The 13,409-nt window shown below is 37.2% G+C and overlaps 1 protein-coding gene across 1 annotated transcript in view; it reads right to left on the bottom strand.

Annotated features, from left to right (window-relative positions):
* Positions 1-1,761: 1,761 nt before the first annotated feature.
* Positions 1,762-13,409, bottom strand: part of LOC140242901 (protein white-like) — a 37,891-nt gene continuing 26,243 nt past the window's right edge. The window contains exons 7-17 of the mRNA XM_072322648.1: positions 11,694-11,868; positions 11,262-11,351; positions 10,050-10,081; positions 8,285-8,393; positions 7,294-7,431; positions 6,587-6,679; positions 5,527-5,662; positions 5,053-5,158; positions 3,556-3,656; positions 3,021-3,085; positions 1,762-1,869 (exon numbers count right to left, since the gene is read on the bottom strand). Of these exons, the coding sequence (XP_072178749.1) occupies positions 1,762-1,869; positions 3,021-3,085; positions 3,556-3,656; positions 5,053-5,158; positions 5,527-5,662; positions 6,587-6,679; positions 7,294-7,431; positions 8,285-8,393; positions 10,050-10,081; positions 11,262-11,351; positions 11,694-11,868 (1,153 nt within the window). The remainder of the gene's footprint in view (positions 1,870-3,020; positions 3,086-3,555; positions 3,657-5,052; positions 5,159-5,526; positions 5,663-6,586; positions 6,680-7,293; positions 7,432-8,284; positions 8,394-10,049; positions 10,082-11,261; positions 11,352-11,693; positions 11,869-13,409) is intronic.

Genomic DNA, 13,409 nt, shown 5'->3' with positions numbered 1-13,409 from the left:
AAAATAAACATATTTCCATAAATGATGCAGCGCTAGACTTTATTTTCCTCTTTAAGAAGGCAACATGAACAACTACATTTAGCATATATGTCAGTAACAAGCCGAGAAAACGTGAACTTTTCGTTAAAAATGGATTTTTTGGAATTCTCTTGAAATTTTCTCTATATCGTTTGTGCATACGTGACATTGCAAACTGTAGTAATCTTCCGATCAAGCAATGGCTGCACAGAAACTTTAAAGAGTCATTAGTTTTTAATGAATTTGCACATTTTCCTCAAATTTTCATTGGTGTATTCTTTCAATATTGATGCATTCACTCAATCCAAACCAGTGCCCTGTTTTATGAAGAGTTACAATTCATTATAGTTGATTTCTATGGTTAATGGCAGCCTGTGTACATAATGGAAATTTATATTCGATTGTATCTTTTGATAAAACGGGCCCAGGTGTTTATTCATGTATGAGTTTCATGGAAAAGTGCAGAAATAAATTCAAATTGAACTGAGCTAAACGGTTCAGCGTATTGACGTTTGTTTTATTCCACCACTGTCTTGAAAATAATAAACTCGTACAGTACTGTATCAACAAATTAAGACTGATAATCTCTTCAATCCCAGGGAGCCATACGCCAGATTATTACCGCAACTTAAACCAATGTGATTTATTCCCAATCTCGTGAAGCGGTGTCATTACTCTCATATTGATTAACACAACGTTCTAAATATCAAGTTCTCAATCAAGTTTCTATTACTCGGCAGATTTGAAAAGAAAGAGTCAAACTGTTTGTCATTACAATCTTCCGTGATCCTCATGATTCTCCCGATTCATCTTGAGTAGAACCGTTATAAGAATATAAATGTAAAGGGCGTGAAGGCGATCGGAATGGAATGTTGTGCTATGTTTATAAGTCATCAAAATGCCTATACATTGTAGTATGTACATTGTATACACAAGTGTATGCAATAGGGAGAGGCCTATAATGGAAATGCAAATGGTCACAAGCACAGACAGAATAACATGCAAAGCATTGCCTGTACATTAGAACCACCTTTTTAATACTGATTTCAACTCAATGAGACAGTGTCACATGGTGGTGACGTCCAAAGGGTGATATTGTTATGAACATTGCCAATCGTCTACCCATATTTAAAGGGATGGTATAAGTATTGGTTGAAGTGAGGATTAAGCTTTTAACATTTTGCGACATAATTAAAAACCCCTAGCTCTATGAAATGTTACAGAGCATGCAATCCCTAGAGGAATTCAAAGTTTATTTGATGAAAATCGGTTTTGAAATGGTTGAGATATTCAAAAACAAAGTAAAATCAAGCGATAGCAATAAAGGACGGGTCCCATCTTTTATTAGAATTGTCTGATTTAGATATCTCATCCATTTCAGAACCGAACTTCGATCATAAAAACTTTGAATTCCTTTTAGAATTATCATGCTCTTTAATTTCTTTGAAAAGTTTGTCATTATCTCCAAAAAAACAACAACAAACAATCATCATGAAAACAGTGGAAACCTGAAGCCCTCTCTCACCTGAAAGTGTACAATCCCTTTAAGGAGTGTGTTGTTAAAAAGTGTGCTTTCGCCATTTAACTTGTGTCTGGGGTTTTTTTTTTTCCTTGTCTTTTGTGTACCTTTCGCTCTCGCCTGCAATGTAAGAGTATTAGTATAATATACAATTATTGCAAAATGCCGGTTATTTGTCCGTCGCTCTAGCCGTCTTTCTCTGCACCTGTCTGTCTGTCTGTCTGCTATCCAGACCATTTGTATCTCATCTTCAAGGACAAGATGATGAAGGCGACGATGTGGTAGCCAGCTAGCTGGACGATGATGAGAATAAGATCCTTCGTAAAGGCATCCTACAAAGGAGCAGGGAAAAGAGACTAGGTTGGGACGGTATCAAGGTCAACTTAGAATGACACTTTCTAAGGATATGAAAAGCAATATTTCTTGGGAGTAATGATGGGCCATATATATTTGGTTTCAGTTTGTCATTCCGAAGGTTCATAATTCCGAAAATGACAAAAAGGTCCATTATTCCAAATGTTCGCCAATTCGAAAGTTGATAAAAATCGAGTTCGTTATTCGACAGATTCCTTTTCGAAAATGAAATAGGGTTTATCTTTCCGAAGGTTCGTAAATCAGATATGAAAATAAGGTTTGTAATTCCCTAAAGTTTGTTTAGTCACTGTTTGTAAATATGCCTTTGTTCATTTTCTGATTTAAGAACGTTTGGAAGAACAAACCTTACTTCATTTTCGGACTAACGCCACAAATGTTCAGAATAATGAACCCTATTTCATGTCTGTATAATTATATTAACGAGCTAGAAATAGGAATTCGACGTGTGGTTTTAGGGAAAAATGAACCCTTGAAATAACGAACCTAATTTTCGGATTAACGACCCTTCAGAATAACGAACACCACCCCGAAAATTTACCCAAGGGAGCGTCTTCAGTGTTAGCAATGGTATTCCAGCGAGCCCTATACCATTATGTTTTATTCCTGCATTGACCATTGTTTGCAGGTGTCACATGGCTCAGAGAGATGTGGTGGCTTTAAGGGGAAAAATCCAGTCCAAATAAGTTAGTCTGATAAAAGAGAGTAAAGTCTAACAAGTTCAACGGTGAAAATTTGACTGAAATTGGAAGAAAAATAAGGAAGTTATGACATTTTGAAGTTTTGCTAATTTCTGCAAAACAGTTCTTGTACAGTGCATATGATATGCAAATGAGTGAGCTAACCATGTCATAACCTCACAATTTTATATTGATGGTGTGCAAAAAAAAAAAAAAAAAAAAATGACGGAAATTCAATGTTTTTGTCAATGAAGTCTGATTATTCCTGGTTGAATAACTTCCGAATAGTGATCAGTTAGATATACCAGGATTTGTTTCTAAAAATATTGAACTTTAAAAAACGGCATTTCTAATAGACTTATGGTTTGCTATCCTACTGAAGAGTGATTGTAGACGATGTTATATGAAAGACACGGAGCTTCATCACCAACCTTGTTCAAGCCCCATCGGTACAGTACCGCGTCGCCAGTCCGTAAGCACGGCTGCTCGACGCAAACTGGTGAGGCAAGATAAAAGTAAGTCTGGATAATTCTTTCAATTGATTTTTATTTTTAGTTTTTGTCCGGACGTTGTGTTATTATGAAAAGCATGAGACAAAGCTATCCTATGTATACTATTTCATTTTGCTTCTTCCATGAGAATTTTCGACACTGCGTATACCATGAACAAAGTAATTCACATCCATGTTTAATGTAATCTTACACTGAGCTTAAAGCTGATTTCTATTTCAGAGGAATATAAGGTTACATTTTATCTCATCTGGTTACATCTTATTTCAACTGGGAACGCTTCGGCATAACGGTTTAATGTACAAAGAGGACATTCAATGAGTAACTCAAGACAAACGATTACCTACATAGTTGAGCCGACTTTAAGATATGAGACACATACTCCATTTTGACTTTCGTATACGACAAAGCAACAAACCAAGAATATCTCTTATTTTCTTTTCTTTTTTCTACTCACCTATGTCGTTCACGCCACGCCACTGGTTTATAGACATCATTTCATATCCCCACGGCAACCAATTGATGTACAAAATTGGATTCAGATATTGTGGTATGGAGCTAAGAGGGGTAGTAAGAAACAAAAACAAAAAAGAACTCTTAATAAAACTCCATTGCAACAACTTTAATACCTTCATTGTACATTTGCCGTGAAAATACTGTGCACAGCAAACAATATCAGCAACATTGTTCAATGCGACAATTGAAAGAATGTCCTACTTGTTGTAGTTAATATTGTAACATTTGGTACATGTAAGATATCATGGATTCAAACGTTTTAAGGTCATCAGAGTGGTTTGGGTCAATATATTGATAAAATCTCGATATCAATACATGAGATCGACAAACAGAACCGTTTCAGGTAAAGTGGAGAGTTAAAATAAATCACCTTTACAGCTACAACTTGGAGGGGTAATGATTGAAGGATATAAAGCATAAAACCAAACGGATTACAAACATTTATGTGCAATGTATCTTAACATACAATAAAGGTATTGCGTACCATTGGGAGCAGTGGGTCTGTTCGAGTTATCACATAATATTTTGATGCATACGTGTATGTCGGTTGTATCACAAAACATCCTATCATATAAACGTTTTCCCAATAAAGCCTAAAAGATAGGGAGATATCAAAATTTTTCTCACATAACTGGGTGTAGACGATTTAGATTAGAAACATTTTTTTATATAACTATCGTTCACATTTTGCATATTCAACAATACTTAACATGATTATACCGACTAACGTTTGAACATTGGATGTTTGTATCCCAAACTCAAATTCTAGAATTATATTGAAGCACTAAAGCTGGGTTTTTGTTTCATCTGCAAATGGTAATTATTGCCTTTAATATAGGAGAGTTGAATTTACATCTATCACAGAGATATAATAAATAGTGTTCAAGAGAATAAAAAAAAAATGAAGAAAAAGTCTTGGCGAGAGAATTGCTACATTTCGATTAGTGTAATCTGTCACCAATGAGGGCCTACCTACATTGCAATTCCCACTATTCCCACTAAACACATGTCTTTGATTCGATACGAACCAGTGAAGAAATAAAAACCTGTCGTAGGAAGCAGGGGTCTGAATTCTCCTCAAATATTATGCAATCAGAAGGAAATCAGGATAGTCTTGATAAAATGCTGACGTAATAACTTGGGATGTAGATCTACCCTAATGGAAAGAACGCAGTGTCCCACAGTGTGTTCACAGTGTGTTCACATAACAGTGTAGAGATGATTTCACACTGTGGTGTGGTTTTCGCAGAGTGTTCACATGGTAATACAAATGTACTTTGTTTCACACTGTTAATTGATGGCTCACATTGTATTAACACTGTTAAAACGTGCGAAGTTAACAGTGTGAAGAGATTTCACACTGTGTTCACACTGTTTCACACTGTGTTTCTCACACTGTGGGACACTGTGTTCTTTCCAGCAGAGCAGCGTTACTCACTTGAGTAGACAAAAGTAGCCTCCAAGGACGTTTGAGAGGATGACCAGTGGAATAGCCTGAGAAACCGTCTTACCTGTTGTCTCATATATGGAAGATACCAGTGCAGCTGGGATATGATGAAGAGAAAAAATACATTATACATTATGAAAACTTTATGAAGCATTCAGTTGCATTGAACCGCTACCTGTCGAGACTTATATATCTTGTGGTTTATGAAATATTAGGTTTTAAAGCCTTTCTGTACATGCAATTCTAAAGAGAATAATATTCTTGTTTTCGCGGCTAACAAAGGCTGCCTTGCCTTTTATTCAACTTGCATTACGACCAAAAAAAAAAAAAAAAACCAAGGAAACCGGTCAACAATATGGTGAATTTCAACCACTATATACTAAGTAGCTGAGGGTGTCTGCGGGAGTGTGTCCTATAAGTAAGGCCTATGCTTATGTTTTTCGTCTTGCGTCGCTTGGTACTCACCGAATCCAACGTTAACAAGGAATATGATGATAAGGATACCCGTAGCAATGAAGAAAGCGGCTGGATCACGTCTAAGTCCCGTGACGAAGTACACCGCTAAAACTGAGAGCACCATGAACAGAGAACCAATGATACTCTGCTCAATCCGAGATAAAAACATGGAATGAAATTTGTCATTGTCGAAAACATATCGTAAGTCTTAATGACATTATCCTTAGCATCATATCCAGAATTGGACTTTGTTGAGTACCAACGTAGATGTAGATGTACATGTAGATGTATAGATGTAGATCATCACATGTATTCCATTATTGGCGATTATTTCAGAAAGGAATGGCTATTAACAAATCAATAAATATCGTTACAATCCTGCCTAGAAACTCCCTCCCCCCCCCCCCCAAAAAAAAGAAAGATGCAGTCCGACAGGATCTTGACCAATGGCAATCGGTTTAGTCTGACGTCACCTTTATCGTGTCGAAGGACTCGTCCTGGGAACACTTTGTTACGAAACTTCTCCCAACTTTACACCACTGAATACTAGCTTCCAGTAAATCTAATGTCCCCGGAGAAAGCTGAAAGTATATTGTAGAAAAACAAAATTTACACACACACACACACACACACACACACACGCACACTCACCTTTTTAACGTGTTTGTTTTTCCATTCAAATACTAGTGACTTAACCTGATATTAAAAGGGTTGTTGGAGGTAATGTCGGGGAAATGTCGGGGTAATGTCGGGGTAACGTCGGGTAATGTCGAGGTAATTACCCTAGCTGGCTAGGGTAAAATTCGGCAACAGTTACCGAGCATCAACGTCCGAGTAACATTTTGCAGGGACCGTTTCAACAGGCGGGATGGGAAAAAAAATTTACCAGGACACTAACCGGACGTTGTCTCAGTATGAACAGCTCTCTTAAAAAGGGGCTTTAGAGCAAGCGATAACAACCTTCGTTACCAATAAATGCATAAAAATTGAATACGCAATTTGTATAGGCCTACTCTTTGCGAAGTTAAGAAAAAGCTCGGTTCATAGCTAGTCTTGACCTCAGTCTCACCTGAATGAGGAAAGTGGTGACGTAGAACGCACTCAAGCGATACAAACCGTCACGGTGTTCTCGTATCACGAGGGGCAGCTCAGCTGGAAGAACCTGGTGCCAAGAACGAAGACCAGAGTTCTTTGTCACAATCATAACCTTTCTTCACTATCACTCTCCTCAAAATCAGCATACAATTGTAGTAACATTGACTAAATCATAAAAACACTATAACTTTAGCGCTCTCAATTATTGAAGAAAATTGTAAATTTTGTTCATCTTTGCTAGGAAGTTAATTTTCAAGCCACATGTTAAAGTAAATCATAAAGATTACCACGGTTTCCGGATTGATAAGTCGGACTTACGGGAAAATCATTTCAATGATGATAACTTATCCTTCACGTGTTGCTGATGTTGAGGATTTGGCAGTGAACTCATATAGACTCCAGATTCTACGAACAACGTGACGACCAAGTCAGAGATGATCATGCAGTATACCTTGGGAATCACGTTTCAACTTCTATTATCGGGAATGGTATCATACTATAAGGACAGAGTCGGGACTACACTTTTGATGCATCGGTTATATCGGGATTATAATGTTGACTTGGTGATAGTCTTGGGAGATCAAACTCAACTATCTGGTGGTACTATACACCCACAACTATCTGGTGGTACTTGGATAACACTAAAATATGGTATCCCATTAGTTTGTTTCAGTGACTTACTGATAAGATGAGCAGTGAGTTGAATATAATGAAGAAAGAGGAGAGGAAGAAGAGAAGACCCTGGATTCCGTTCGCCCTGGAGCTGGTGTAAGTAGGCGCAGGATGAAAATAGATCACCATCAGCAGGGCGCATGCGCACTGAATGATGAACACGATGTTGAGAAGACAAAAAACCAACCAATGTTAGGATGGTCTTTCTCCTCGTCCGATACTGTGAGGTGTGCGCACTACATTATTCTTGATGCAACGACATTATATAGTATTTTCAGGAAAAACGAGTGAAGAATAATAACACAGCGACGGAACCACACAGACAGTGAAAGATTTCTGTTATTGTGATACGTGTATCCAAACAATTTAGAACCCGCTTGTATTTAGTTACGATGTAGTTACAAGCTGGCGTGATTGATGTGCAACAGCATGATTGCTCTTCTTTGGTTAATGGAGCTTTTTATTATCATTACTTTAATTTGTTTTTTATTGCTATGCTTGCCTTATTTTGCTACTGTTTTGTCGTTTGGTTTGATCAGGGAACTTCAGCTGGAGCACGACTGTTTCCCAAGTTACTGAGTTTTCTCACTAAAAATGAAACGTAATTAACGAGTAATTGCATATTACAGGTGATTGCATTAGTCTATCTTGATTGGAAACAGAGAGTACAAAAAGAAAAATATAAAAAGCAGGGGACCTTCATGTGGCAAACTCATGTGCGTCATCATTTCATAGCTTAAAGAATACAATCCCTCGTCAATTATTTCACGGTGGTATAACTTTGGGAAACGGGTAGTCTGAAAGGGGTAGAATGCGAATATTAGCTGCAGTCAAGTAATCGAATAATTAGGATTAAATAAAATTCACTTTTGAAGTTCAAATAAGAATAGGTTAAGTATCAAGCTTAATACGAGGAATCATGTCCCAACAGAATAGCATTTACTTACAATTTCTCAACCTTTATTCAAAAAGTTTGCTTTCCACCCAAATGACTTCTTACCGAGATTAGAAGGAAGCGAATGAGGATCAGTGTAGGGTATCTCCAGATACCAACTGCACATCTCCAAAATAGATACACGAACTGACTCATCCACGGCATCGGTTGACTTCTGTGGGTCATACAATAATCGCTATACAACATTATAAGGTTTCACATCAAAGTATCAATATCGTACTGAAAACTGCTTCCAACGAATACAGTGCACTCCCGTTACAAGGAAGTCTTCGGGACCGGCAGTTTTCTTTCGTTACATCGAAATTTCGTCATACGCGAACAAATAAACAATAAACAAAAACATAGAACTGATAATGTTGCAGCCTGAATTTTTGTTTCGTTGTAACAGGAAATTCGTTATAACGGGAGTGTACTGCACTTTAACTTTCTGTTCTTTGTATCATAGATTGTAAAGAATGACACAAACTCACTCTCTTCCGGTGAAAACTATAATTTGCCATTAATTATTAATACGTTCAATCATTCTCTAAAGCAGAAAGGTTATACATATTCAATAAAGGACGATATAGTAATAACATTTTCAGGTATTTGATAAGGAGATGGCGTGCGCTGCATGAGCGGTCAAAACATCACAAATAAGACCAGGGCACCGTTTCATGAAAGTTGTCAGCCCTGACAAGTCGTCAGTCTCTGACAACATTAGTAAAATCCTTGGTTTTGATTGGATGAAAGCTCTGGTGTCTGACTGTTACCATGATGATTGTCAGAAACTGACAACTTGTCAGGGCTGATAACTTTCATGAAACGGTGCCCAGGGTTTCCCATGAGATTCGAGTCCACGCAAGGTGTGGCACTTTATCCTCACTGCAATGTCTGTCGTCGGGAGTCCATCTCAATTCTTTCGTAAAGAGTAGGCCTATTGAGAAATCCTGGTGTGAAGTGGTCTGGTATACTCGGGTGGTAAGGCCTACCAGTAACAGTCACTTTTTATACATTGACTTTTTGCTACCCTGGCATTTTGTCCATTGAATTAATAACATGGAGAAATAACAATGACTAAAAGGAATGGAGGAATACCACGTATTACGTAAATAATTTGAAAGCAAAAGTAAGATTTTAACCAATCGATTCATTTGGATTATAGCATTAGAAATAGGAAATATAAATGTTTCTTTCACTCAAGTAATGTACAAGAGGACCCTGATGACCAAACAGAATTTAGAACAGTGCTCCATCTCTTGTTTATGCAAACAGTTATTACACTGAGGACATTATTCTCCTGTTGTCCTTGTTCTATGGTAAAGAAGCTAACGTTGTAACCATTTACAACCCTTGTTTTGCTTTCTGTATCATTCGGAACCCAAGAGGAAGACAAGCTCCCTCTTTTAAAGTTACAACAATGTATCAGTAAAGAAGACTTGATTGTAGGACCCTACAATCTCTTTGATCAGTAATACAGCTAACCTCTATGTTACCAGTCCTGATGATGCGCGCACATGCTACTTTAATGCAAAGTGCTATGTTGCAAATGGCGCCTCTACGGCGTGACGGAACCTTGTACGGAGGCATTTGTACCCGAGTGCTTTCTATTTAAACTTTGATGGTGTTTGGCCAGGACTGGTGTCACTTGCGTAATATTGCGTAGCATCTCGCGCGCATGATCTATCCACGCCGATGAAATTATGTTGGGTGACTCAAATCTATTGTACATGGTACGGGTTTAATAAGTATGACTATTACAAACATAACACAGTCACGTGACTCTCTGACGACATTATTAGGAAAGTCTACTTTTATCTCTTCCGTTTACCTTCCAGTGTAGTTTTCGTCCAGTAAAAAGCTCTGCAGAGAGAGAGAGAGAGAGAGAGGGAGGGAGATACGGTGATATCATGCTTTTAAACGTATGGATAGTCTAAATCATTGTCAATTCCATTCGCGTCCTTCACAGAAATTACGCATCTATAGCCATTTTGTGTTTTAGCAGCTGCTGCTACCATGGCAACTGATTTGTAAGAATATTAGGTTGTTGTTGCCATGGCTGCTAATTTGCAATGGAATTGACAAAATTGGAATTCTCGCTCGTGATAAGATAAAGGCCCCAAACACCACGTCACAACTAAGTAATTAAAATTCCTATCAAGTACATCATCACCATTATGCTGTCATCATAGATACAATGATCCAAATCATAAACTATCTTTGGTCTTTAAGCCGTGGACTCCCGGCGCGGCTGTATTACCCGAACTCGTCAATAACCACCCGTTTGCAACCCACTCCCTGCACAAACGATTTCTTATGCATTATACATGTACCATGTATCTCTATAAGTCACACAACTTGGCTAGATAATTATTGTAGTTTCTTTCACATTTATTGTCAATTTAACCTTCACCATCATGTCAGTTTGTGACCATAGTTTTTGATAGGAACGTCCTATTGAGCATCAACACAACAATGATTTGAATAAAGTCTGTTTATTGCGGTTTCTTCTTCACATTTTGTTTCTTGCGATATCAGCTGTAACGTAATACTATGATATCAATCGAATACTGTATTCTACAATAATCTTCAAGGTGATTATCATCTGACCGATTGATGTAAAGATACACATATTGCAAAATTATGGTACATTCGTATTTTGTATCAATCCGAAAGGTAATCATTACCTCATAAGATTATTGTAAGGTGGTATCACGACTATAGTTCCTACGGTGAAATGATATTTTACTGTTAAGTGTTATTCACTTACTGTATCAAAGATGAATTACACCTGTATAGCATATTAATGGGCAGCATGGTTGCCAGTAATTGACCGAAACACTTGGAATGTACAGTAATTTACTGCCGATAGCACTTACAGTAACTTACTGTAAAATAAAACTACAGTAAATTACTATGCAGCAGAGTTGCCAGTAATTTACTTTAATTTCTAGTGTAAAGGTATTTAATGTGTAGTTATGGAAATGTAACATAATTTGCAGGAGTAACATTTTCGTATCCACATTAATGATTTAAGCCTCACGTCTTCATCGCTTGACTTCGTGTATTCAGCCTGCAACCTCTGGGTCACAACGGATGCCTGTCTGCTGCCCTCATACGCCCGTGCGACAGTCTGTGTCAGAAGAGATGGATAAGGAGGAGGAGTTAGGACAAAAAGAAGAAGGTATCTTACTATATGTATAAACCAATCGACATAGCTCGTATTATCACTTGAAGTACATACACATTGTTATAGGAATCATTACCAAAACGAGAAAACACCATTTTTACAATAACTAGGCTTAGAGTTGGCTACAGTCAGACAGTTGGCGGGCAGTATTTTGGTTTTATACATGAAGTGTTTGTTTCATAGTAGATTCCCAATTAACGATACGGTCCTATTTCATTTGTAATGCACTTTCCTGAACGAATATGATATGATATATCGCAAAAGGGTGCACCAAGAGTAACTTACAGAGATTCGCTCGTGGCACGCGCTCTCAAAACCGGGCTTGATCGCCAGGAGATCGATGAGGTAGTCCGCTGGTGAAAAGGTGTCCGGGCACGTGTAGCCTAGTTCAGAGAAATACGCCACTGCATCCTGACGGGGGCCAAAGTACACGCAATTCCCGTCCGCCATGAGAAATAGTCTGGGCCAGGAGAGATCGGTTACAGTGGAAGATGTGGCAAAGAGTGAACTACAGTAAAATCTGTCTTAGCGACCACCTGTCTATAGCGGTCACCTGCCCTATACGACCACTAAAAACAATTCCTTTCGGCCACTTTTTTCGTCTATCTTGGATGGTCGCTATATAGACAGGTTTGACTGTATAACGGATTTCACGATGGGCAAAATATACATGATTGAATTTACCAAATTTGAATAGGATTATTCCTCATCAGGAACAAAGCCCTGGAATAAAGTAGCACAACATTATTTGAACAGACAGAAAATCTTTCCAAGAGACTTTGCATGGACTTAATGACACAGTACATATCGTCAATGTAACACTGTTGATTGGCTTTAGTGCAAGAATAACTTTCTTAATTTTGTACTAAAAACATGAGATAATCTCAGCTGAAAATTACTCTTTGTGACCGAAGTTGAAACATTTCATCCTCAAGTATATCGGCCCATTTTTCTTTTCTTTTTTTTTCAAATTCAAGGATCAAAGTCACAATATTGATTTTTGTTAGTTAATGTACATCCTTACTCGAAGTTGAAACATTTCATCCTCAAGTATATCGGCCCATTTTTCTTTTCTTTTTTTCAAATTCAAGGATCAAAGTCACAATACTGATTTTTTTGTTAGTTAATGTACATCCTTACTCGAAGTTGAAACATTTCATCCTCAAGTATATGGGCCCATTTTTCTTTTCTTTTTTCATATTCACGGATCAAAGTCACAATTACTGATTTTTTGTTAGTTAATGTACATCCTTACTCGAAGTTGAAACATTTCATCCTCAAGTATATCGGCCCATTTTTCTTTTCTTTTTTTCAAATTCAAGGATCAAAGTCACAATACTGATTTTTTTGTTAGTTAATGTACATCCTTACTCGAAGTTGAAACATTTCATCCTCAAGTATATGGGCCCATTTTTCTTTTCTTTTTTCATATTCACGGATCAAAGTCACAATTACTGATTTTTTGTTAGTTAATGTACATCCTTACTCGAAGTTGAAACATTTCATCCTCAAGTATATCGGCCCATTTTTCTTTTCTTTTTTTTTCAAATTCAAGGATCAAAGTCACAATATTGATTTTTGTTAGTTAATGTACATCCTTACTCGAAGTTGAAACATTTCATCCTCAAGTATATCGGCCCATTTTTCTTTTCTTTTTTTTTTTCAAATTCAAGGATCAAAGTCACAATATTGATTTTTGTTAGTTAATGTACATCCTTACTCGAAGTTGAAACATTTCATCCTCAAGTATATCGGCCCATTTTTCTTTTCTTTTTTTCAAATTCAAGGATCAAAGTCACAATACTGATTTTTTTGTTAGTTAATGTACATCCTTACTCGAAGTTGAAACATTTCATCCTCAAGTATATGGGCCCATTTTTCTTTTCTTTTTTCATATTCACGGATCAAAGTCACAATTACTGATTTTTTGTTAGTTAATGTACATCCTTACTCGAAGTTGAAACATTTCATCCTCAAGTATATCGGCCCATTTTTCTTTTC

Source organism: Diadema setosum, chromosome 19 (assembly GCF_964275005.1).
Source record: "Diadema setosum chromosome 19, eeDiaSeto1, whole genome shotgun sequence".
NCBI classification, from domain to species: Eukaryota; Metazoa; Echinodermata; class Echinoidea; order Diadematoida; family Diadematidae; genus Diadema; species Diadema setosum.
This window is presented reverse-complemented; position numbering and strand designations above follow the sequence as displayed.